General features: G+C 41.6%; 1 protein-coding gene across 1 annotated transcript in view; it reads right to left on the reverse strand.

Annotated features, from left to right (window-relative positions):
- PTPN18 (protein tyrosine phosphatase non-receptor type 18) overlaps positions 1 to 27362 on the reverse strand; it is a 118221-nt gene that overhangs the window by 17358 nt on the left and 73501 nt on the right. Inside the window, exons 9-14 of the mRNA XM_089675259.1 lie at positions 20911 to 21053; positions 17818 to 17884; positions 15299 to 15376; positions 13540 to 13629; positions 3249 to 3337; positions 618 to 973 (exon numbers count right to left, since the gene is read on the reverse strand). Of these exons, the coding sequence (XP_089531385.1) occupies positions 618 to 973; positions 3249 to 3337; positions 13540 to 13629; positions 15299 to 15376; positions 17818 to 17884; positions 20911 to 21053 (823 nt within the window). The remainder of the gene's footprint in view (positions 1 to 617; positions 974 to 3248; positions 3338 to 13539; positions 13630 to 15298; positions 15377 to 17817; positions 17885 to 20910; positions 21054 to 27362) is intronic.

The following is a 27362-nucleotide window of genomic DNA, read 5'->3' on the forward strand; positions in this document are numbered from 1 at the left end:
AGAAACAGGCCCATTTTTGCAAAACAGATGCAACATACTTTAAGATATATTTCAAAATAAGAATTATTGTGTAATTTCGATGGACGGAAGAGATTTTCTGAGAGGGGACAGCAAAAGTTGTTTACCCAAAACAATCATTCTGACACAGAATAATTAGTGATTGCATCTAAATTATCGTTATGGGTAATACCTCAAAACAAATAATAAAGCCTGTTGTTCATTCAACATCTACTCCTATTTACGATAAACTCATCTTAAGTGTAGAAAGGAAGAGAACACTTGGGGGTTTATTTACTAAAGCTGGAGAGTCCAAAATCAGACTCCCTTCTGCATAGAAACCAATCAGCTTCCAGGTTTCATTGCCAAAGCTTCATTGAACAAGCTGAGGTTAGAAGCTGATTGGTTTCTATGCAGAAGGGAGTCTGATTTTGGACTCTCCAGCTTTAGTAAATAAACCCCTTGATGTCCCACAGTCTTGGACCATCCATCATTCAGTAATGGCACCAGACAAAATTCTCACTCTATTTCCCCAGGTATAAAGCAGCAAAAAGAGCTAATTGCGCCTGGAAGAAGTCCTAAAATAGTAAACCTGCCCCTATCTACTTCTACTTCTTTACCTGCACTGGAAACGTTGAACTGACTATAATCATTAGATGTAGTCTCTGGCGAACCTGGCGCACCAGCTAAAGCATACGAGGAAGAGACTGGCAAGGTGGTGGTTGGACTGAAAGCTGGAACAGTGGATGTCCTGTTGGGTTTAATAGCCACGGTGCTGTACAGCTGGTCTGTAGGCTTAGAAAACATTGTGCGCGGTCTGACGTTATCATACTGGTGGTGAGATGAGTTTAGCGCCTGGTTCTGGAAGGCAGTAGGTAGACTTTTAGACCCAGAGGAGACTGATGGAGCTGGTGGCCTCTTTTGCACCACTGCATACATATCATTCATGTCTGCGCTGTCCAGTGGGAGGGACATACTGTACCAAGAAAAAGATAACACAGTGAGTTTGTTGAATTTAAGAACAGCTCTTAGCTATTATAGAATGGCCTTCAGTGCTTCTATTGTATTCTTCACAAGTTGTAAACATTCCCCCTTGTCACTTGCTTAAACATTCACCTATTCTTAAGATTCATCTGCCTTTGCCCTTGTGTAGTTTTTTACAATACTTTACCGGGAAACTCTGCTGTACACATTAGTTGTATCTATTTAGTGGGTACAGAGGCCTTGCCTCAGACCAATAATTGCAACAAAAATCTTCCCATAAGATAATAAGTGTATTTAACATACTTTATGTATAGTATTATCTGCAGATACCTACCTTTTGTAGATATCCAAAAGCCCTTAGACCAGTGGTGCCCAACACATGGCCCACTGGCCCTCCATGTGCTGCACACAGTGCCCTGGGCCACCACTTGCTTGGCACAACTCTGCAGAACAGCAGCGAGGTGCTGAAACACTTTCTGTGTTCTGGGACTGAAATAAACTGTTATCTCCCAGCCTCCTTGTGTAGACTGAGGAGAGTAAGAGAGCGGCTCTGGAGTATGTGTCACACTGCCACACTGCACTGACACCAGAGTGGGGTGTTAAACTTCACTGCCACACTGCTCTGACATTTGGGGTTACACTCACCGCCACACTGCACTGACCACTAGAGGGGTAAGGGGTGGGGACTAAATTTCACTGCACTGGTCACCAGGGGGTAGGGGTCTACATTTCACTGCAACTGCACTAGGGGTTATTACTGTTGTCACTGACACCAACGATCACTCCAACTTTCTCTCCAGTGTGCATTGCAAAACACTTCAGCAGGACCAGCAGGTGTTGAGGTGCATTATAAGCCATTTATTTTGAATGGGCTGCCTTACTTAACATAATGCATCTTGTCGCACGAAAATGCACTTGTATTGTGCAGCCTTCTGGATGTGTTGGGGGGCTGCACTTTAGGCTCTTAATAAATTAAAGTTGACCACCAATACCTTAGACTGTTGCTGGGCACCATCATCTGGGTGGAGTGCAAGGAAGAAGGGGGCAGTGCTAAGGAATGGACTAGCACTGCCCCGCATAAACATATACAGTTTAGTCAAAAAAAAAAAAAAAAAACAGCACAAGGAACATGTGGAAGAATGAAAGGTCAGAGTGCCTGTCACAACACCCTAAGCTCTATGAAAGCCTGCCACACTAAAAGATCAAAGGAAGAAGACTTCAATGAATGAATGCAGGAGCCAGCAGTATAGGACGCACATCAAGATAATAGTAAGTCATGTCCCTTGTGCTGATTTTTTTATTTTGACTACATTTAGGATTTACAATACTTGATTTTTTTTTATTTTGTTACCAGGGTCTCTTTAAGAGTTCCAGGCTCCTCCAAAACATGTCCTCGGTAATGTAAACTTTCTCATGGTTTACAGCACACACCTGAGGTCAGACAGGGAATACCCCCCCTCACTCCCAGTCCAAATGGCTTCAGTGAGAAAAGCATTGTGCATGTCTCAGTGCTGGTCAGGCAGGGAAAGAAGGCAGTGCTGTTTGCCCATCATCACTTGGATATCACAAGTATCACTCAGCTTGAACGTCTTTGAAGTGGGGACACAAATTGATATAGACACATTTCTTTTCGGAAGCATGGCAGCAATAAAAACCTGATCAAGGTTAAAATAATAATCTATAGCAATGAAAACTTGACCCTTTCACAATCTGTCCTAAAACACACGCACGTGCGTACGCGCACACACCTGTTTTGGCTGGAGTTCCCCTTCAATTCCGTTGTCTCCTAGTCCCATGCTCATCTCCAGGACTTCTCCAGAGCTTCCCCCATCCTCTGGAATTCTCTACCCCAATTTATCAGACTATTGCCTACTCTGCTCACTTTTAGGCAATTTCTGAAAACCTATCTCTTCAGGGAAGCCTATCCTGCCCTCAGCTAATAATGGAATCTTCTACTCTTCCAACCAGTCCATCCCCCAGTTACTACCTTTTGTACCACTAGCCCCTCCCTCCTAGATTGTAAGCTCCGAGGAGCAGTGCCCTCCTAACCCTCTTGTATTGAACTGTATTGTTGCTGTATTGTCTCCCATTATATTGTAAAGCGCTGAGCAAACTGTTGGCGCTATATAAATCCTGTATAATAATAATGCCATCAACTCTTTTCAAATACATTGACATTTCCATGTATGTATGAAACACACACAAAAAAAATAACATTTTAAAGACATAGGAAACATATGGTTTGCTTTTCAGCATTAGCTACTCACCATGGACTAAGCTCTTTCCTCTGGTACAAGGCCTGTGCACGAGCAACCTTCAGCTGAGGTGCCACATCGTCATAATAGGGTGCTTTATTCTATATGGAGAGGGAGAAAAACATACAGAACAAGTAGATGAGCTGTTGCCATAACCACATCTGCGGATAAATCAGGAAGTTCCTCTTCCTGTTTTCAATGCAAAGCACAAAAGATTTAACCCTCTTCGGTCCGCAAGGAGTTCATTATAATTCAGAGTTGAAAAATTACAGAAAAATAGCTCAAGAATTCTTGTGGATTGCAATAGGAAAGTGATTGAAATTTTAAATTGTTTTTAGGCTAGCCATAGACATATGATAGGGGTGGAATGAAGAAAATCTGTCCATATACTAATAGTTTTTTCCTTCATTCTGCAGTTTTTCTCCATTAACACTATACAGTATGGATGGAGGGAACTTTGCCTATTGTATTTTGACATCTGATCCCACAGGCTGCCGAAACACCCACACTGTGGCTGCTTCTGACTGAATGCAGACCCTTTTCAGCTGACAATTTTCCACCTGGCTTGTTCAATTTTTCAATCAAGGGATGTTGAAAGGAAAGGTGGCCGATAGGGCCTCCCACTGAGCAAATTTTGGCCAGTTCTTCAGGAACTAGCCGAAAATCTTACATTATATGGCCAGCTTAACTGTCAGAAGACTTGTGTGAAAGGTGAGGTCATTCCAAAAGTATTTACAATTATTACTCCAAGAAAGAGTAAAGAATCTGTTACTTGCATGGAAATTTAACAAAAACCTATTATCTGGTGTCTATGGTCAGCCTTCCTTACCTCGTATCTATATGCAGTGGTAAAAAAACTGTGCTAAGATCACTAATAGCAGTAGATGAAATTCACTGGGAAACCACGTAAATTGTGGGATAATCAGTGCATTCCTCTGCATCTCCTAAACACCAGAGTGACACTTGTATTTGTTGCATTGCTAGAGACAACAGATCTGCCTAAATGTGGGGTTCACTACATGCAATAGTGTTTTCTGCTTGCAGTTATTAGAAGTGTCCCTTCAACATGCCCCTCCCTTTCTGAATGTATTAACACTTGTTGCTAAACTGAACAGTGGTCAGCTTCGACAGAAATAGTCAAAGAAAGGAAGTGAAAAAAAAAACTCCAATGAAAGGAAATAATCATCAGGGTTAAGTAACTATAATTATTTCAGTTTCAGTTGATTTTAAATGATTTCTCATTTACTTTGCCAAAAATAAAAAACCCTCATTTAAAAACTCTGCTTTAAATATTCAAGTAAATAAAACGTTTCCAAATATCACTCATCAGTTTTCATTTCTGTTGCTGCTGGAAGTCTTCTTCAGAGGCCTAGTCCTGACATTATCTCTTATATATACTATACAATATTAACTCCTTCGCGCCGACGTCACACAAATATGCGGCCTCACAGAACTGGACTTTTTTCAGTGTGATCGCATATTTGCGCACCTGTCTTTCTGCTGGGAGCGTGCCGCACAGCGTGCTCCCAGCACAAAGACCAGGGTGTCACTGAGAGCCCCGGGTCCTGTTCTAACGATCTCCCAATTCCAGGTCACATGATCGCTGTCATAGCCTCTGATTGGCTATCACAGTGATCAGTCACTGCACAGCCCATCCCCCTTGTTTTTTTTTCTCTCAATGAATGGAGGAGAGAGATTAATTGTATCTCTCTAACTCCTGGCATAGAGGGGGAAAAAAAAAAGTTTGTTAAAAAAAATAAAAATAAATAAATATTAAAAAATAAAATAAAAAATAAAGAACAAATACCTAGATCAAGGTTTGATCTAGTTCATTGCCAGGGTAAGTGTTTGGGTCAAGGTCAGGGTCAAAGATAAAGGTCAAAAGGTCAGGGTCAAAGGTCAGGATTTTTTTTTTCTTTTAATTGGTATCAGTGTCAGTGAGGGGTTTATTTACTAAAGCTGGAGAGTACAAAATCAGGCTCACTTCTGCAAAGTAACCAATCAGCTTCTAACCTCATCCTGTTCAATTAGGCTTTGGCAATAAAACATGGAAGCTGATTGGCTTCCATGCAGAAGTGAGCCTGATTTTGCACTCTCCAGCTTTAGTAAATAAACCCCTTAGTGTCAGTGTGTTTTAGGTAAAACAAAAAACAAAATGCACACTATTGTTTCTGGGCTGTACTACGGGTACAAACAACAAATAACATGCACATATGTGGTATCGCTGTGATCATCAAAAGCTGGAAAATTTATTTTGGGTTGTTCTTTGGTGGAAGGTTATGGTAGTAACAAGAAACACACAGCTAAACTAAAAAAAACTTTTTTTTTTACTATTTTGGGCCAGTTTTCCTTTGATAATGAAAATAAAACAGGAGATATCCATTACCATTTACCACCAAATGAAAGCCCAATTTGTCCTGAAAAAAAACAAGGTATAATTCACCTGGATGTACAAAGTAGTTGTTATGATATGTACAGTTTTACATGTCAACATTGCAAAATTGTGCTTAGGCATTAACCACTTGAGCTCCAGAGGATTTACCCCCCTTAATGACCAGGCCTCTTTTTGCTACTCGGTGCTGCACTAATTCAACTGATAATTGCGCAGTCATGCAATGCTGCACCCAAACGAAATTTATGTCCTTTTTTTCACACAAATAGAGATTTCTTTCGGTGTAATTTGATCACCTGTGCGCTTTTTATTTTTCACGCTATAAACAAAAAAAGGCCAAAAATTTTGAAGAAAAACAATATTTTTTATTTTCAGCTATAAAAAATATATAGTAAACTCAAAGTTGGTTATAAATTTAGGCCAAAATGTATTCTGCTACATGTTTTTGGTAAAAAAAAATTCCAATGAGTGTATATTGATTGCTTTGTGTGGAAGTTATAGCGTCTACAAACTATGGTATAAATACTGCAACTTACGCCATTTTTCTGCTATACAGCACTGTGCTAGTTTAACGGACATTGCGCGGTCATGCAATATGGTACATAAATGAAATTTACATACTTTTTTCCCCACAAATTGAGCTTTCTTTCGGTGGTATTTGATCGCCTGTGCGGTTTTTATTTTTTGCGCTATAAAAAAAAAAGGCTGATAATTTTGAGGAAAAAAAACAATATTTTGGACTTTTTGCTATAAAACATGTCCAGTAAAAAAAAAATGCACAAATCAAATTTAGTCATAAATTTCTGCCAAAATGCATTCTGCGACATGTCTTTGCTAAAAAAAAAAAAAAACCCCAATACGTGTAAATTAATTGGTTTACGTGAAAGTTATAGTGTTTACAAATGGCGGGAAAGATACTGGGATTTTTAGGGTTTTTTTTATACTAATAATGGCGGCGATCAGCGAATTATGGCGGCGATCAGGGACATATGGCAGCGACCAGCGACTTATGGCGGGACTGCGGCAGACATTCTGACATTGGGGGGTACTGACTTGGGGTCACTGACATCCCCAAAAACACTAATACAGTGATCAGTGCAAAAAAAAAACACTGACACTGTACTAATGGCACTGGGGAGGAAGGGGTTAACTTTATTTTGCAGGGAAGGGTTATAGGAGTGAGGGGAGTGTTTTACTAGGGGGCGGGGTTGTGTACTGGACGGGACAAGGCTGATCGAGAAAGAGAAACTGTTCTTTCTCAATCAGCTCATCCTCGAGCTGACAGGGAAGTGACAGACAGCACAGCTACTGCAGCTGTGCTCTCTGTCACTGTTTGCTGCCGATCGCCGGGAAACAGCCGCTAAGGAGCGGCTGTGACCCGGCGACTGACATCTGCGGCGGTGATCCGCAGGACAGATAGGGCGGTGGCGCGCCTCGCACGCGCCCCCTATTTGTTTACAAAACACACGTTTTAAAACGTGGTTTTGCCTGTGAGTGCCGCCCTGCCACCGTATATGTACAGTGGCTGGGCGGCATGTAGTTAAGATTTGTTTTACCCTTAGGCGTGAAGGGGTTAACTACCTAACAACCAGCCACTGTGGTTAAAAGGCTGCTTGGGGCACCTATTATTCTTACAAGAAGTTTTATAAATGCCCTGGATTGTAAAGCACATGCACGCACCAATTGCATCTATAATGCATGTGATTGCACTGTCACAGCACAGACAAAATACTAAAAAAGAACACAGTCAGAGTAGCTCTGTGCCTTGTGATCTAGCAGCCGGCCCTCTTCTTCCTCTCACAATGGCAAGAGGAGGAAAAAGAGGAAGGAGGAATGAAGCTCAAACACTCCTTGGTACAGTAACTGAGGAAAACACGAGAAAGGCTGCAGGTCACTAAACAGCATATGGCTTAATTGTAAACCTCTGACATAAAATATTAATAAACCATATCCTTTTATAGTGTGTACTTGCCTTAATCCAGAGCACTAAGTGTCATTTTTGTCTGCTGCCGGTGTTCCTCTGTTATCAGCATAAGTTACTTATGGCAGGTTTTCCTGACACCAAGAGGTAAAAAGGTGACAGGGAGGGAGACCCAGCACACAGCCTGTGATTGACAGCATCAACTCTGCTCTTGTGTGCTGTGTGAAGGAGGGTGTATCTCTTCCCTCCAATCAGCTCTCAGAGTTCCCCTCGCTGAGATCTGCTGTGTAACTTCAGCTCCCCGCACCCTTCTGAAAGCTCAGACAAGCTGTATAAATTCTGCCCTTTGAACAGCTGTAGAGAAGAAAGGGCTGTGTATATTCAGGTACATTCTATGCAGGAGAATTTGTTTCATCTTTGCGGTATAACCAAGGCTCTTTTATGTTCCTTTCTGACCTGAGCAACTCTATGTCATGAACACCTATGCCATCCTAAAGTTAAGCTTAACTCTAATCATTGTCTGTTAGAAATAAAAATAAATTAAAGGTATACATTTCTACATTTTCTTTTTTCTATTATATAGTAAAATAAAAAATATATACTTATTAAATATTAATAAGTATAATATGCTCAATATAAATATATATATATATACACACAAGAAACATTTCCACATTTTTGACAAAACTCAATCTTATAGAACATAACATTTGTTTAGCTCATTACATGAAAGTAAGGTTAATATTATAACTTAGAATACAAAATCTTCAGTTTTACTCAAATTAGTTGATGCAAAAATGAATACACCCTACAACAAAAACTGTTACATCTAGTATTTTGTATGGCCTCCATGATTTGTAATGACAGCACCAAGTCTTCTAGGCATGGAATGAACAAGTTGGCAACATATTGTAACATCTGCCTTTTTCCATTTTTCAAGAACGACCTCTTTTAGAGCCTGGATGCTAGATGAGGAGTGATGCTCAACTTGTCTCTTCATAATTACCCAAAGGTGGTCCATTGGGTTCAGATCAGGAGACATACTTGGCCCCTGAATCACTTTCATCCTGTTCGTCTTCAGAAATGCAACAGTGGACTTAGATGTGTGTTTTGGATCATTGTCATGTTGGGAAAGTGCATGACGACCAAGGGCACGGAGTGATGGTAGCATCTTCTCTTTTAATACAGAGCAGTATATCTGTGAGATAATGATATCATCACTGAAATGGAGCTCCCCAACACCAGCAGCACTCATGCAGCCCCACAGAAGGACACTGCCACCACCATGTTTCACTGTGGGCACCATGCATTTTTTTTTGTACTTTTCACCTTTTCGACACCATACAGTTTTGAAGCCATCAGTTCCAAAAACATTGCACTCTGGAGTGATGAGACCAAGATAAGAGTCTCAGTAGTCTTCTTCTTTTTCAGCATAGGTCCTGGCAAATTCTAGGTAAGCTTTTTTGTGCATGGACTTTAGAAGAGGCTTCTTTCATGGCTGACAAACATGCATGTCATTCCTCTGCAGTGTACGCTGTATTGTCTCATGGGAAACAATCCTCCCAGTTTGGCTTTCTACTTCTTTAGCTAACTGCAGTGAACTTGCATGGCGATTTTCTTCAACCCTTCTCATCAAAAGACGCTCTGTCGAGGTGTTAACTTCCGTGGACAGCCTGGACGTCTCTATGAGATGGTTGCAGCTCCATCTTTGTTAAATTTTTGTATCACTTTTGCTACAGCATTCTGACTGATAAGTAAAGCTTTGCTGATCTTTCTGTACCCTTCCCCTTTCTTGTGTAAAAAAATTATTTTCTTTCTCAGACCTTTCTCTTCCATATGGTGCCATTGCTGATAGCATGAAATGGGAAGGGGTTTTCTTTGTTAAGTAACGCCCTTTTATAATCAATTCTCTGCTGGACACCTGTTTAGTGAATAATTAGACTCACCTGTAGTTGAATTCTTGTTGTCTAAATTTAGCTTTGCTCCTAAGACTTTCATTTGGGTGTATTCATTTTTGCAATATGGTCTTGAATGAATTTGTTAGGGAAAAGACTTTTTTGTTTGTGCAAGTTAACCCCTTGATCACATGCAAATATGCAGCCTATCGGCGTTTGGGCCTTGACGCCAAGCGGCCGCATATTTGCATGCAATTAGAAATTACATTTGTGCTGAGGTCCCTTTCTATTGGGACCTTTTCCGATCATGTGACGGCGAATCATGGCGGTCACATGACCCTTAAACCCCGCCCCTCCTGGCTTCTGAAACTCTTAAAGGGTCGGGAGGCAATCAATGGCCTCCATTTGTGGGAGTATTTTGTAGTATAGTGTCCCATAGAAAATGTTGATATTGAAAGGAGAGTAAAGGTTTTCTGACAAATATGTCAGGGTATACTCATTTATGCTGAGCACTGCATATATATATATATATATATATATATATATATATATATATATATATACACACACACACACCGGGTAAAATAACTATCGAACACATTACCATTTCTCTAGGTAAATATATTTCTAAAGGTGCTATTGACATGAAATTTTCACATTTCAGTAACAACCCATGCAATCCATACATAAAGTAAACCAAAACAAATGAAGTTTAGAAATCCTTCTGTAACCAATGCCATCAGTATGTTTTGCAACAATAGGGTTGCAAAGGTCTTGAGAGAGCTCTTTGCTCTTACCCATAACAAGATGTTCCTTGTGTGACACCTTGGTAATGAGATACCTTTTTATAGGCCATCAGTTGAGACTGAGCCAGCTGATATTAATTTGCACTGATAAGGGGCAGGATTGCTTACTAATTACTGATAAATTTCAGCTGGTGTCTTGGCTTTCCATGCTTTTTTGCACCTTCCTTTCTTAATGTGTTCAATACCTTTTTCCCTGTGTCATACCATTTTATTACACATAACTTAATTTCTGAATATATATATATATATATATATATATACACACAAAGTTAGGTCCATATATATTTGGACACAGACACAATTTTAGTTTTCTTCAGGTATTTACCAAAACATATTCAAGCTATAGTTGTATAATGATTATGGGCTGCAAGTGCACACTCACAGGTTTAATTTGAGGGTAAGTAGTTCCAAAATGGAGGAAGGGTTTAGGAATTACAGCTCTTAGGAGTAGCCATCCCCCCTTTTTCAAGGTACCAAAAGTAATTGGACAATTGAATCAAAAGCTGTTTCATGGCCAGGTGTGGGCTACACCTTCGTTATTTCTTCATCAATTAGGTAAAAGGTCTGGAGTTGATTCTAAGTGTGGTATTTGCATTTGGAATATTTTGCTGTGAACCTACATAATGCGTTCAAAGAAGTGTTACATGCAAGTGAAACAGGCCATTGTAAGGCTTCAAAAATGAAACAAATCCATCAGAGAGAGATAGCAGTAACATTAAGAGTGGCCAAATCAACAGTTTGGAACATTCTGAGGAAAGAAGAGTGCACTGGTGAGCTCAACAACATAAAAAGGCATGGATGTCCACAGAAGACAACAGCGGTGGATGATCGCAGGATCCTCTCTATGGTAAAGAAAAACCCATTCACAACATCCAGACAAGTGAAGGACACTCTCCAGGAGGTGGGCATATCATTGTCAAAGTCTACAATCAAGAGAAGACTTCAGGAGAGCAAATACAGAAGGTTCAGCACAAGGTGCAAACCATTCATAAGCCTGAACAATAGAAAAGCAAGATTAGACTTTGCCAAAAAACATCTAAAAAACCAGACCAGTTCTGGAAAAGCATTCTTTGGATGGATGAAACTAAGATTAATCTGTGCCAGAATGACGGGAAAAAAACAGTGTGGAGAAGGCTTGGAACAGCTCATTATCCAAATCACACAAAGTCATCTGTAAAAACATGGTGGAGGTAGTGTGATGGCATGGGCATGCATGGCTTCCAGTGGCACTGGGTCATTGGTGTTTATTGATGATGTGACAGAAGACAGAAGCAGCTGGATGAATTCTGCAGTGGTTAGAGATATACTGTTAGCCCAGATTCAGCCAAATGCAACAAAGTTGATTGGACGGCGCTTCAAAGTACAGATGGACAATGATCCAAAACACACTGCAAAAGCAACCCAGGAGCTTTTGAAGGGAAAGAAGTGGAATATTCTACAATGGCCAAGTCAATCACCTGATCTCAACCCAATTGAGCAAGCATTTCACTTGCTGAAGGCAAAACAAAAGGCAGAAAGACCCACAAAGAACAACTGAAGACAGCTACAGTTAGAGCCTGGCAAAGCATCAGAAAGAGGGAAACCCAGTATTTGGTAATGTCCATTAGTTCCAAACTTCAGGCAGTCATTGCCAGTAAAGGATTCTCAACAAAATATTATAAATTAACATTTTATTTATGATTATATTCAATTCTCCAATTACTTTTGGTCCCTTGAAAAAGGGGGATGGCTAATCTTAAGAGCTGTAATTCCTAAACCCTTCCTCCAATTTGGATGTACGTACCCTCAAATTAAACCTGATCGTGTGCACTTTCAGCCCATATCCATTATATAATTATAGCTTGAATATGTTTTGGTAAATACCTGAAAAAAAAAAACTAAAAATGTGTCTGTGTCCAAATATATATGGACCTAACTGTATGTGTGTGTGGCCTGGAAAGGAGAGCGGTAAAGCATGCTGGTATTGCATGGGGAAAAAAATCTATATTTTTTTGGCATTGACAAACATTTGTTTGAACCATTAATAATGTAAAACAATATTAGACGATATAAATAGTTAGAAGCATTAAAAAAATCAATGAATCTGACATCATCAAACATTCACTGCAGATTTGTCTTTTGGTGCATTTGTTTTAAATGGCATTGATTGATTCACCCCCAGTGAACGTCTGGTGAAAGTCACATTTAAGGACTTACAAATAGTATGCATTAAATGTAACTTAAAAAAATAAAGTTGATCAGGTTTTTCAAGGTACAAATATCTAAAGTCTTTGACTCCATAGGAAGAGTTTGTATTTATGATGTACCGGACTGCAGTAGTTAGCAAGGAACCTATTCATGCAAAGGATGCCAAGCGTGCCTTTTTTCATGACTGTATTCCGCTCCCTTTAAAGCAGACCTTTCCCTCCTGTCCCCAAATTTCAGATAAGCATGGATCTTTACATGCTGATGTAAAATCACCTAACACTGTTATAAAATGTTTTTCTGCTTTACTTACTATTTTTCGATTCCACTTTCTGGTTCCAGGCAGTGGTATTGCAACCATTGCACACAGATGCTCCATTGGAAGGCAAAATCACCATTGCCTCAAAAGGAAATTACGTACATAATTGCAAGATCTTGCAGTAGTGTCATACAGCGCATGCACAAGATAAAGCACACATCATGCTCCTCTTTTTGCGCATGCCCCGTTTGAAATTACATTCATCTGCTAGGGAAAAATATATATTTAGTGAGATCTCATGAGAATTTTTCCTCCCCAACAGATGCAAGTGGTGTCATATGGCGCATGTGCGAGATAAAGCCTGATGTCATGTGTTTTCATCTCACGCATACACAGTATTATGGATATTTTCAACATTGTGACATGAGAATAGGAACCCAGGCAGCATGGAGGCAGGACAAATATAGGGAAATATGAAGAAAAAGTCACAAGGATATAGAGAAGTATGAATGTTTATTTCCTCCTATTCAATATTGGAAGGTTTATAGAAAGGGGTGGGGGGAGTCCTCTTTAAAGCATCCCCCTTATGTCTAATGGGTTCAGCCAATATTGGGCATTACTGTACTTCAAGAAAAATTGTTTATGGCTGAAAGCATACTAATACCGATCAACCTACTACAAGCAATAAGCAGCAAAGTATATATTTTTTAAATCTATAAAAAATGGCAGTGCTTCCTTAACAAATTCAGTATATATACTATATTATAAAAAGTGTGACTATGACAGAATCCTAGAAACAAGAAGTAAAAACAATTTTAACTTATCTTACCATTTTTGTCCTCTTACCTGCTGCAGGTTTTCATAATTATGATTTAAATCATTCAGTTGCTTTTCAAACATCTCAGTAACTGCGTGATACAGGAAATCATACTGTTCCTGCAGGAAGAATGTGCATTAAGGACCAAAACACACTGACATTGCAGACAAGGCTGTGACAGTAAACAAACTGCAACATACAAAGAGCTTTAGGTATAATTGACTAGTGAACTGCTAGTGCTACTGAGTAATCACTGCAAGGGCACTGATATCATAAAATTTGCTTTATTTTGGAGTTTACCATAATTCCTTGTGGCCACATTCAGCAGCCTTTTCACAGAGCTTTACACATGATTCCTTTATTGAGAAATACAAGGGAGCCCTGGAAACTAGGAAGCACAGCGGCTTTGATTTTGGTCCATTCCGAAAATAAGGGTAACAGTAGACACAGGGATTAGGCAAGCAGTGCTGTCAGGTATGTAGATGATTTTAATTATACATTTTTTAATCTTTTATTTGTGCACTACACCCTACAGCAATGACATAACAACAAAAGATCAATAAGATATAAGAAAAATAAAACTGGAGGTATGATTGAGCATGCAATGCATTAAACAGAAGATATGAAAACATGATCAGTCTTATACAGCACAGATTAATATGGTATGTAGTACTGCATGGCTCTATAGATGAGGATCTCTTTGCACCATGGCATAAAGGTATTATAATTAGAAAGCAGGGCGGACTGACCATTTGGATACTCGGGCACTGCCCGAGGGCCCGGGGTCAGTAGGGGGCCCCATGAGATGCCCCGGTACCTTTTTCATAGGCTTTTTTGAGTTTGGGCAAGGACACAGGGGCCCCATGATCCCCTATTGCCGGGGGCCCCATGAGTTGTCCGTTCCGCCCCTCTTAGAAAGTGTAGATGAATGTTGTGGTGAAAAAAAAATCTAATAACAGGTAAACTGCATCCCCTGAATCAGTCTAAAGCATGCCTGTGCTTTGCCCATGTAAGTGAAACCAATTAGGTCACTATGCTTTTGGCCCCTGCAGCTGCACATGCTCACTTTCATTTTGCTCTTTGTTGATTGATCTGTCCTCTGGGATCAAAGAGGAATACCCTGTACTTCCAGGTAGGTGGGAGTGCATGTACTCCAACCTCCCACATGACAGTTCAGGTTAAAGCGAGCGAATGTTATAATGGTTTTGCATGCATTTCATTTATCTGACTTAAATAATTTTTTAAGTCAGTATTTTAACCTCTCAACAGACTAAACTCTCTTTTCCAGATTAACCTTATGCACTTTGCACAAGAATGCCTGTTGTTTACAAAACTCAATAGCTCATGCTCTGATTTATACACATTGGAGCCAAATGACTAAAATGTGTTCAAACAGCTACCTGTGGAGTTTTAACCAGACAGACAGAAACAGAGAAAAGGAGCCTGAATGTAAACAGTTTCTGCTTTGCTCCCTCTTTGGAGAATGCATAGTGCTCTGGAAATCCTGTGTTTTGGCTGCACCCTGTAATAAATGTTTATTTGTAAAACAAAGATGTTATAATAATGCTGAAAATATAAAGATACTGGACATGTTTAAAACGTGTGTGTGTGTGGGGAGGTATGGGGATGTAGTCAATTATAAACGGATAGCATCTAGAGGTGAACATACCTTCAATAGCGCCAAAACTTCAATGCTTTAGTTTTTCAAAGCATTTATATGGAAGAGGTAAAAAAAAGATAAAGATTAAAAAAGCACAGCTATTTGATGAGAATCGTGAATAAACTTACTTTTGTCTGTATAGCGGACGGTCTTTGGCGCCTCATCATCATCACAACTTCAAATATACTAAAGTCACTTGGCACCTTCTATAATAAAGATACATAAGATTCAGATATATATACGTGCCTAAATCTGTACATCAAAATTGCCTAAATTTCTTTGTGCAATTTTGAGAACAAAAATTTTTTTCTAGTGTACTTTGACCTAACACAAATTCAAATATCTTTACATTATAGCCATCAAGCTCATTGGATATTCAGGGTTGTATACCTGTGCTTTAAGCACCAACATAAAATCACTTCTGTTGAAGCTTATCGTTGGCCATGTACTTCCTTTCCAAACTATGCTTCATTCAGGATTTCAGGATTCCTCTCTGCAGAACCAATCTTCTTCAACCACAAATGAATGCGAGTTCTGCCTAAAGCTGAGCTCCAGGCAGAAAACATTCATAAAATTATAAATACATAAAAAATCATTACAGGTACTAAGTGTGCCTTTTTAGAAAAAAAATAAATAGTAAATGCACATGCATATATTTGTAAGTAAAAAATGTGCAGGTTTTTTGTTTCCATGCAAGAGACTGCAAAGCTTTACACTCATGATCAGTGAATCACTGATGCAGTCCCAGGCCTCTGCAAACTCTTCCTCCAGCTCTATGTCCATGCTGAAGAACAGGCTTTCAATTGGAGAAATGGAGGACGTGTCAATTGACTATGAGTACAGATATTACAGCACTTGTGTTTCATTGAGAAGCTCAAGTTCTGTTACAGTGGCAAATGGGACTTGTAGTCCATTCATTCACAGATCTCTGTAAATGAATAACATGGCTGTGAAGCAGAACTCCACACAGGCTCGCCGATTTTAAAAGTGATAGCTGTTGCGTGAGAAATTTAAAAAATGAAATCTTCTGCTGTTACTACTGATCTGATCATTCTTCACATCAGGGTGATTGGATTCCAGGTCACTGCACGACGTTATCTTAGTAAAGGTGCACACCTTCTAGAGTTCTTTCTGCTATCTCTAGGACCACCTACTGCACTTGTCATATTAAGAAGCCATGTAAAGATTTTGATCGTAGTCCTCTATTTGACACCATAGCAATAACTAATATAACATCCTTATAGTGTATTTATTGTACATTCTGACATCAACATGTGCCATTTTAATAATCGTTCATGATGTGGAAGCACGTTTTTAAACCTAGCAGGAAAACTCTATGGTGGATGTATCACTTTGTATACTGTTCTTATTGCTGTGCATGTTTGACCACTTGTTTCTTCCTACCTACTAAATGACCTCTTTAAGGTTGCTTTCACATCGACGAGTTTTTCAAGTGTATTTGCGTTAACAAAAGCACCTGAAAAGCTCAAAAAAACTGCTTCCCTATGTATGTGAATGTATATCTATGTATGTTTTCACACTGAGGCATTGTGGTTGTGGTGCAGTGTAAAAAATCCTGCTTGCAGCATGCTTGGGGAGTTAAAAAAAACGCCCCAAAAATGCCTCTTCCCATTGAAATCAATGCAAAACACCTGAAAAACGCCTCTGAAAAGTGTTTTTGGTGCAGTTTTTAAGTCACGTGTCCTTTAAAAACGCTCAGTGTGTTTTTGCTGTGTCTTTGCAGCAGATCAGTGTGAAATTAGCCTAAAAGAATCTATGCTTTTGTCTTGTGTCATCTGTTTTTTTTTGTAAAAGGACAAAACTTCTCACCCTCTTTCCCCCCCTTTACCCTTTACATTTATTTTTTGTTATTTATTTGCATTGGTAACATGGGTTCGCCCTGTGTATTTTACCCTTACCGACTGCATTGCAAGCTTTCTATAGCAGCTAGTTTTGTGAGAGAGCACAGAATTGGTTGCTGTTTATTGTGCCTGATCTGGATGAAATGAAGGACTTGTGTCATATTGTGTTTTGTATCAACACTGTTTTCTATTTTTCCTTGAATAAATACAAAGTGAAAGAAAAGGACAAAACTTTACAATAAAATGTGTCTGATTAAAAAGATTCTAATAAAATGGTTGTGTAGTTCTTGCAGCTCATAACGGAACTCCTGCAATAAGTCAAAGTACTATAGAAGTGAGCTAACAACTACTACTGTGTATCACAATGAGATTTCACAACTGTCCCACAAACAATTTGCATACTGTTCTGTATCACATGCACCTGCAATTTGCTATGTAAGGCTGGCCATACACTATACAATTTTCTGTCCAATTTCTGCCCAATTTCCTTTAGATTTATCTTAAACTATGTAGTACAAGAGCCTGCCTAATTGGATACAATTGAAAGTGTTGTTTAGGTTTGACCTCATATTATATGGTTTTTGGTAATCTAAAGCAATTTTCTAAAGATAATTGTATAATGTAGGGCCAGCCTAAGTCTGACTCATTACAGGCCATTGAAGCTAGCTTTCCAAATGGCCATTACCCCACCCATCAACTTTGCCTGCAACACACTATTTATTTTTAGAAAACCCTTTGCTGCCCTCTATCTGAACAGTGAGATTAGTGCAGTGTGCATAGGTCACCTGTTTGTATAGTAAACATTGGATGTACTCCACTGTACAGATCACCCCGGTCCGTCCACATCCTGCACTGTGCGGGAGACACAAACATGTATTATACTCAATAACCATACAATGTGCAGAAAACACCAAACTAAAACCTTGCAATTTCTATCAGTAGCAATATTTTGTAGTGGCATTTGGGGATTTATTTGGGGAATTAAAGAGGGAAAGGGGGAGGGGGGTGTTCTCAGAGGTTGCCATTTTAGCTATGAGAAATTCATAGTTAGACTAAACAAAGAGTTTGTTCAAGGTGGAGAGCCAAGTTCAAGATACTAAAGGTGGTGAAGGCACAAGGTCTTCTGTGGGAGGAGGGAGTAATTGAGCCATGGTTGCCAAATAGATTGAAATTTGTCATGGGAATCTTCCAGCATGGCGGGTCATTTTTCATTAATAACTGTGCCCTGTATATAACTCTTTGCTTCCAGGAAATTGAGAGATGGAGTTTCACTGCCTGGGCGATGGTTTGTATGGTAGTTGTGAAAAAGTGTGATAAAAGGGGTATTATCAATAGGTTTATGGAGGAGGGCCTCCCAAGGGTCTATTTTGCCTTTCCTTTTGGGGGAACAGTCTGTCTTTAAGAGACCCTATCACCACATACTACACAGACAACTAAACACACAAGCAGATAATCTGTATTAGATATACTTCCAGAAGCCCTACTTTTGGGAGTAGGAGTCACTTTCCAGAAGCCCTACTTTTGGGAGTAGGAGTCACTTTCAGAAGCCCTGCTTTTGGGAGGAGTCACTTTCCAGAAGCCCTACCTTTGGGAGTAGGAGTCACTTTCCAGAAGCCCTGCTTTTGGGAGTAGGAGTCACTTTCTAGAAGCCCTACTTTTGGGAGTAGGAGTCACTTTCAGAAGCCCTGCTTTTGGGAGTAGGAGTCACTTTCCAGAAGCCCTACTTTAGGGAGTAGGAGTCACTTTCCAGAAGCCCTACTTTTGGGAGTAGGAGTCCCTTTCAGTGACAATCTTATGAGATTGTCTTTACTTCTATCAAAGGCACACTAATGATGTAGGTGTGTGTCTGTGCAGCCTGGAAGCATTTTGTTTGGATTTCTGGTTCTGTAAGTACACATAATACAGTATCCTTGCCTGTGCTCAGTTCTGAATGTAATATGTGGTGACAGGGTATATTAAATGTATGGCTGAGCCTCATTAAAAGAAAAACAAGCATGGTCGGGTCTATGCAAGGCTACGGATATTCATTCCGCTTTCAACTGCAAAGCCCCTTGAATTCTAAAGTTAACTCAAGTTGTTGCTTACACAGGGCTAAGAGCTCCCCATTTGACAACAATAGACCCAGCACTGTCACATAAACTAAGTCGCATGCTTCCTGAAACGCAAAGTACCAGGTAATTCTTTCAGCTCTCTGCACTGGATGGAGCAGTAGAGGAGTGAAGTAAAGATAAGTATGTTCTACTTTGGGTGGGGGATTAAAGCAAATCTGTTGCTTGGCCAAGCATTAGAAATAGCTCCTAACTTTTTTTTTTTTTTCCTGAAGAAAGCTCAGATTCAGAGCTGGGTGGCCTCCCTGTGAACTGCATAATCTCATGTCAATAACAAAATATCTTCCCAAGTGTACATAATATTATGAAAGAAAAGAAACTGTAGTTAGGACTAAGCTGTTTATATAATTTTAGTAGCTCAGCTGTGTTTCTAAAAATGCCTGAAATTAACTAGTAAGAGCAGCAATCAGTCCTTTACTGATGAAATACAGGCGTACCTCGGTTTACGAACGCCTCGGTTAACATAATTTTCGGTTTACGAATGAAAATCCATTGAAAATAATGGCTTGGTTTATGAATTTTTTCGCAATATGAACGGATTAATTGGTTTTCAATGAATTTACAATTTGTTTTTTAAACATGTCCCTGTACAGTATTTATGCCTTTAAATTGCACTTTATAAAGAGTTTTGAACAGATAAAATACTTTTTTCTTACTTTTTTCTGACCTCCAGAACAGATTAATTAGTTTTCAATGCATTCCTATGGGAAACCGCGTTTCGGTTTACGAATTTTTCGCAATATTAAAAGTTGTAAACCGAGGTACGCCTGTAATCTATTTATGAGTTAAGCTACACAGTAGTAGTATGTAGTAGCAGATAGTAGCAACTAGTTGTGCATGATCACACAATGCTCCAGCTGAGCCCAATTTATAGCTATTGTATAGCTTACATCCAAAAGGAAACCTTTGCTCCATCAGTAAGTGATACACAACTGCCACATTCAGTGCCATATTTTAGCTATTAAAATGGCCTGTGTAAAGGGAAATCAAATAATTAGAAGCCTCTGTTCTTTTCTTTCCAGGTCAGTTCAATCCCATTTCTTTTTCGATTGCATTTCTCGCATGATTCTTCTATTGCTGAATAGAAATTGGTTTGTTTTTCAAAATCTTTCAAACACGCCCGATCACTCAAATTCGATGGTCACTCGAAAATGGGTCATTGCTGTGGCTCACTAATGGTGCGAAATTCAAACGAAAATTCTTAGAAAAGATTTTTAAAAGAAATTTCTTTCAGAATTCAACCCAGGTATGGCCGGCTTTAGAAACTGTTAGGCAACATGTGGGATTAACATAAATCCAATCAGTTGCAATCAGTTGGCAGGGGTGTTGGGGAGTAATGACAACAGTAAAATAAATATAAATAATGAAGTAAAAAATCCAAAAAGGTAAAATTCATAATTTAACTTTTCATGTTTAAAATTAAATTTTACAACTACAGCTAATTAGATAATTTTAGTAAATTCGCTGTGCTCCTAAAAGTGTCCGCAATTAACAGGTAACTGGTAATAGCAGCAATCACTCACTCACTGATGGAACACATGGAGTAAGCTAAACAACAGTAGTATGTACAGTAGTAACAATTATTTGTAATTTTATAGTTTCATAAAAGCTTTTACAGGGAACGATTGTTAAAGTAACTAAAAAGTGTTATAGCTGAATACTGTAATCCTTTAATATTCCCAATCCTGACTGGTTTTCTTTAAGGTGAGAACAAATATTTGCCCTAGGTCCCACATTTTACGATTGCAGCTGGTCCAGAATTGCACTCACCTGCAGTGTACACAAATCGGGGTACTGTTCTGTCCTTGATGTTGACGCACTAGTCTGATCATCTCAAGGAAGCAGGAGTAAGAGTCTGGAATCCCACGATCGGGCCACGCGATATACTGGAAGTGACCAACTTCCCGGGCTTCCTACAAAGTACAGAGAGCAGCAGTCTGAGAATATGACTTTTCATCAATACAAAGCAAATTAGAGACCTATTTAAATCGGAAGGTATTTGCATCCAAGTTCCTACACAAATCCCCAAATAACTGGTTTATTTCTCATCTTTAGAATAGAAAGTATGGCAATTCCTTTATGCCTCTGGACCAACTTTGCATCCTGAACTGCCATTTACATTTCAGATACAGCCTAATATTATACAGTCATTTATTCCAAACTGCATAGAGCTGTTTTAGGTACGATGGCAATCATAGCACAGTGCTTAGAAACAATGCAATTAGGCATAAAATATGACAATGAAAAATTTTTGCAAGCAAACCACAAAACATACCATACACAATTTCATCCTGTCATTTACCTAACTTAATGTGACTGGTATCTTCATTTACTGAATGACATTCAATCTAATGCTGGCCTTCAACCTATAGAGGGCTGAACGACATAAATCTAACAATAGCCTCCATCAAAGCTAATCAGTGTGGATGGCCAAATCTTTCGTCTGATTGGAAGCAGAGAATCTTCGGCCAACAATTTTCTGTCCAGGTTTAAAAACAGAAGGCTGTTGGACAGGGTAGTGCGGACAAGGTCACCCACTGGTCAAAATTCGCTTAGTGTATGGCCAGCTTAAAGTGGTTGTAAACTCTGTATTTTTAATAATAATAAAGCTTATCTGTAGGTAAAATTAACCACTTGAGCTCCAGAGGATTTACCCCCCTTAATGACCAGGCCTCTTTTTGCTACTCGGCGCTGCACTAATTCAACTGATAATTGCGCGGTCATGCAATGCTGCACCCAAACGAAATTTACGTCCTTTTTTTCACACAAATAGAGCTTTCTTTCGGTGGTATTGGATCACCTGTGCGCTTTTTATTTTTCACGCTATAAACAAAAAAAGGCCAAAAATTTTGAAGAAAAACAATATTTTTTACTTTCAGCTATAAAAAATATATAGTAAACTCAAAGTTGGTTATAAATTTAGGCCAAAATGTATTCTGCTACATGTTTTTGGTAAAAAAAATCCCAATAAGTGTATATTGATTGCTTTGTGTGGAAGTTATAGCGTCTACAAACTATGGTATAGATACTGCAATTTACGCCATTCTTTTGCTATACAGCGCTGCGCTAGTTTAACGGACAATTGCGTGGTCATGCAATACGGTACATAAATGAAATTTACATAACCTTTTTTCCCCACAAATTGAGCTTTCTTTTGGTGGTATTTGATTGCTGTGCGGTTTTTATTTTTTGCGCTATAAAAAAAAAGGCTGACAATTTTGAGGAAAAAAAAACAATATTTTGGACTTTTTGCTATAAAACATGTCCAGTAAAAAAAAATGCAAAAATCAAATTTAGTCATAAATTTCTGCCAAAATGCATTCTGCGACATGTCTTTGCTAAAAAAAAAACCCAATACGTGTAAATTAATTGGTTTACGTGAAAGTTATAGCGTTTACAAATGGCGGGAAAGATACTGGGATTTTTAGTTTTTTTTTTATATACTAATAATGGCGGCGATCAGTGACTTATGGCAGCGACCAGCGACTTATGGCGGGACTGCGGCGGACATTCTGACATTGGGGGGTACTGACTTGGGGTCACTGACATCCCCAAAAACACTAATACAGTGATAAGTGCAAAAAAAAAAAAACACTGACACTGTACTTGTTAGGATCCGCCAGGTGGTGCCTCAGGCTGCCAACTGACAGACCTACCCAGAGCGTGGGGTCTAAGCCCGGGCTGTGCTTTCACCAGGGCCTCTGATGGTGGGGATGGACTTGAAACAGTCCCGGACCAGGTCACGACCTCTGAGCAGGCCCACCAGTGGCTGAGGAGACCTCCGGGGACGTATGCAGGTACCGGAGAGCAAGATGTGAAGCGGATGGCGGCCCCAGCAGGGTAGTAACGGATCGTGGTCCCGTGGGGGTAAGCGAGGTACAGAATCGGCGGGCAAAGAGTAGTCGGGTCACACGTAGGGTCAGCAGGGTAAGTTAGTCCGTAGAATGGTCAGGGCAATCCGGGTCAATCACAGGAGCAGGCAGAGTAGTCAGGGCAATCCGGGTCAATCACAGGAGCAGGCAGCGTAGTCAGGGCAATCCGGGTCAATCACAGGGGCAGGCAGCGTAGTCAGGGTCAAACAGGGTCACTAGACAGCTGCAGGAACTCGGGAACATAGGAAGACCTTGCGGCAATTGCTGACAGTGCAGGGCATCTTTAAATAGTGCGCCCTGCACTGTCATTGGCCGCCCAGGACGTGCCCCCGGGCTGTCATTGGCCGCCCGAGGCGCGCCCGCGGCTTCCACTGCGCATGCGCGGCGTCCTGTCATCTCCGGCTCGCCGGGACCTGGTGCCTGTGTCCCGGCGTGAGCCGTTGCCAGCACGCATGCGCCGGCCGACGGGACGCCGCGATCCCTGACATTGCCCCCCCCCTACGGGCACCCTCCGGGAGCCCCACTGATCTCTCCACCGCGGGCGGCCACGAAAGAATTCCCGGATGAGCCTGGGGGCGTGAACATTCTGGATGGGTTCCCAAGAGTTCTCCTCAGGGCCATAACCCTTCCATTTAATCAGGAACTGCGTCTGGCCCCCCCTCTTTCGACAACTGAGGATAGTCTCCACTTCATATTCCTCCTGGTCACCTATGGCGACTGCCTCGGGAGGTCTGGATTCACGGTCCGGGAAGGGGTCCGGTCTGGATGGCTTCAGGAGAGACACATGGAACACAGGATGTACCTTGAAGGTTCGCGGAAGCTCGAGTTCGTAGGCCACCTCGTTGACTACTTGTTTTACCGGAAATGGGCCGATGTACTTGGGTCCCAGCTTCCTTGAAGGGCACAGCATCTTCAAGTTGGTCGTTGCCAGCCAGACCTGATCCCCTGGTTGAAGCAGTAACTCTCCTCTTCTTTTCCTGTCGAACGCCCTTTTACTGTCCTCTTGGGCTTTAGCGATGGCTTCCTGAAGCGTCTTGTTATTGACAGAAAAGAAGGTCAAGATGTCTTGAGACGCCGGTACCGGATTTTCAGGCATCAGATCAGGGAGGAATGTGGGATGATACCCGTAATTGGAAAAGAACGGGGATTGACCCGTAGCTGAGTGATTCGAGTTGTTGTACGAGAATTCTGCGGAAGGCAACAACGTCAGCCAGTCATCCTGAAGGTAGGATGTGTAGCATCGTAAGTACTGTTCCAGCGTTTGGTTGGTCCTCTCGGTTTGGCCGTTGGTCTGTGGATGGTAGGCGGATGAAAGCGACAGCTTGATTCCCAGCGCTTTACACAAGGCGTTCCAGAACCTGGAGGTGAATTGGACTCCCCGATCCGACACTATATCTTCGGGAACCCCATGAAGCCTCACTACTTCCTTAATGAAGATCCGTGCCGTTTCTGGTGCTGATGGGGTCTTCTCCAGGGGTACAAAATGTGCCATCTTTGAGAAGCGGTCGACGATCACCATTATTGCCGTGTAGCCTTGGGATGGTGGGAGTTCGACCACAAAATCCATGGCAATCATCTGCCAAGCCCGTTTGGGTATAGGTAAATGACGTAACAATCCCCATGCTCTACTCCTGGAGGGCTTGTTCCTTTGACAGGTGGGACAGGTCTGGACGTAACGCTCGCAATCCTGGATCATATCCGGCCACCAGAACGAGCGGCGTAGTAGTTCCAGAGTTTTCGTAACCCCGAAGTGACCCGCCATTGGATGGTCGTGGCAGTGCCCTAGGACCAAGGTTCGCACTTCTTCCGGGACCATGATCCGGTCTTCCTTCCAAAATAGCCCACCGTGGTTCTGGAGGGGCGACCCAGACGGAACTGGTAGTCCTACAGAAGCGTTGAGAAGTCGGGAGCGAAGCTCCGTTTGTAGAGCGAGGAAGCTTCCGGAAGGTAAGATGGTGTCAGGTACCACTGCGTCGTCGGGGTCCTCAAACATGCGGGACAGAGCGTCTGGTTTTGTATTCTTAGTACCGGGTCGGTACGTTATATGGAATGTAAATCGCGAAAAGAAAAGAGCCCATCTTGCCTGGCGAGGTCTCAGTCGTTTTGCCGTTCTTAAATATTCAAGGTTTTTGTGATCTGTGAATATTAGGATTGGGTGTGTGGCTCCTTCCAGTAATTACCTCCATTCTTCTAGAGCAGATTTAATGGCCAGGAGCTCCCGATCTCCAATGTCATAGTTACGTTCCGCCGGTGTCAACTTCCTGGAGAAGAACGCCACAGGGTGCAGTAGTTCCTTGGTACCATTCCTTTGGGATAGCACCGCTCCTACCGCGTTTTCGGAGGCGTCCACTTCCAAAACATACGGGAGAGAAGAATCCGGATGGCAGAGAATGGGAGCTGAGGTGAACAATTTCTTGAGCTTTTCGAATGCCGTTTGAGCTTCGGGGGTCCACTTAAAGCGGACCCCTTGTTTCGTCAGTTGCGTGATGGGGGAGACCAGACCGGAGAAGTTCCTAACAAACTTTCTATAAAAGTTAGAAAAGCCGATGAAACGTTGTACCCCCTTTTTGTCGGCGGGAATTGGCCAATCTAAGATCGCCGTGACTTTCTGGGGATCCATCGCGACCCCCGCGGAAGAGAGAACCAGTCCCAAGAACGTGATTTCGCGCTGTTCGAAACAGCACTTTTCTGCCTTAGCGTATAGCCCGTGTTGACGCAGCCGTTCTAATACCCGTGACACGTGACCTCGATGAACCTCCAGTGAGGGGGAAAAAATTAGGATGTCATCCAAATAAACCACCACGAAAACATCGAGGAAATCACGAAAAACATCGTTGATAAAGTGCTGGAAGGTTGCCGGTGCGTTACAGAGCCCAAATGGCATCACCAGATACTCATAGTGGCCGAATCTCGTGCGGAAAGCCGTCTTCCACTCATCCCCCTCCCTGATACGAACAGGGTTATAGGCCCCCCGCAGGTCTAATTTAGTAAATATCATTGCTGAACTCAATCTCTGGAGGAGCTCGGGGACTAGGGGTAAGGGATAACGATTCTTTACCGTTATTTTGTTCAGATCACGGTAGTCTATGCAGGGCCGTAATGACTTGTCCTTCTTCTCAACGAAGAACAGCCCGGCCCCGGCTGGGGATGTGGATGGACGAATAAATCCCTTCCGAAGGTTTTCGTCAATGTATTCCCTTAGTACTCCTGATTCCGTTTCAGACAAAGGAAATATACGGCCGAACGAGATCTCAGACCCGGGTAGGAGGTCTATGGGGCAATCGTAGGAACGGTGCGGAGGAAGAATGTCAGCTCCTTGCTTACTGAACACGTCTAAAAAGTCATGGTAGGCCGGAGGAATAACCTGGGATAGATTGGTGTCGCCATCCAAGCACAGGAGGAACCGGGGAACCACGGATCCTGTGACGTGGCAGTGACTCAAACAGTAAGGTGACCGAAATTGAATGGTTCCCTTTTCCCAGTCAATCTGGGGGTTATGGGCCCGCAGCCTAGGGAGCCCCAGAATGACTGGAAAAAGGGGAGATGCGATGGCATCCAAACGGAGGAACTCCTGGTGATGGTCTGCCATTGTGGTGAAAATGGGTGGTGTCTCCTGGTCCACCACCCCTGATTTTATACTGGACCCATCTGCCAAGAAGATGTTGAACCCCCTTTCTTTGGTCTGGAGAGGGATTTTTTGCCAGTGGGCAAAAGTCAGATCGATAAAACAACTACAGGCTCCTGAGTCAACGATTGCGGTCACTGACAATGTTCCTCCGGGGAGCTGTAAAGACACAGGTATGGCCAGGTAACTTGACTGAACATCCCTTCCTGCAGGTAAAGTAAAAGAAAAAGACGTGGACTTACTCATTTTTGCAGGACAGGAGCGCACCTGGTGACCAGCTTCCCCGCAGTACAGACATAGGTTCTGTGACCGTCTCCTCTGACGTTCCTCGACCGATAAGTGGGAACGGGCCAGTCCCAGTTGCATCGGTTCCGGGTTGTCCCCTGATTCCGTGCTTCGCAGATGGCTCCCTGGGGCTGGAGCTGTGTCCCTTGGTGGAATCCATGCCACCCTTTGACCCTGGCTGCTCCTTTCCAGCCGACGTTCCCTTAGTCTTCGGTCAATTTGAATGGCTAACTCAATCAGTTTTTCCAGGGAGTCAGGTAGGCCTACTCGTGCCAGTTCGTCTTTGAGAGACTCAGATAGCCCGATGCGGAACTGGTGACATAAGGCCGCATAGTTCCATCTGGTGTCTCCCATGCAACGCCGAAAATCGGACGCGTATTCTTCGGCTGTCCGGCGGCCTTGCCGTAGAGAGTATAGGGTAGCCTCTGCGGAAGCAGCTC

The sequence above is a fragment of the Staurois parvus genome, unplaced genomic scaffold, assembly GCF_062004578.1.
Source record: "Staurois parvus isolate SC_StPar_1 unplaced genomic scaffold, SC_StPar_1.0 ptg000154l, whole genome shotgun sequence".
NCBI classification, from domain to species: domain Eukaryota; kingdom Metazoa; phylum Chordata; class Amphibia; order Anura; family Ranidae; genus Staurois; species Staurois parvus.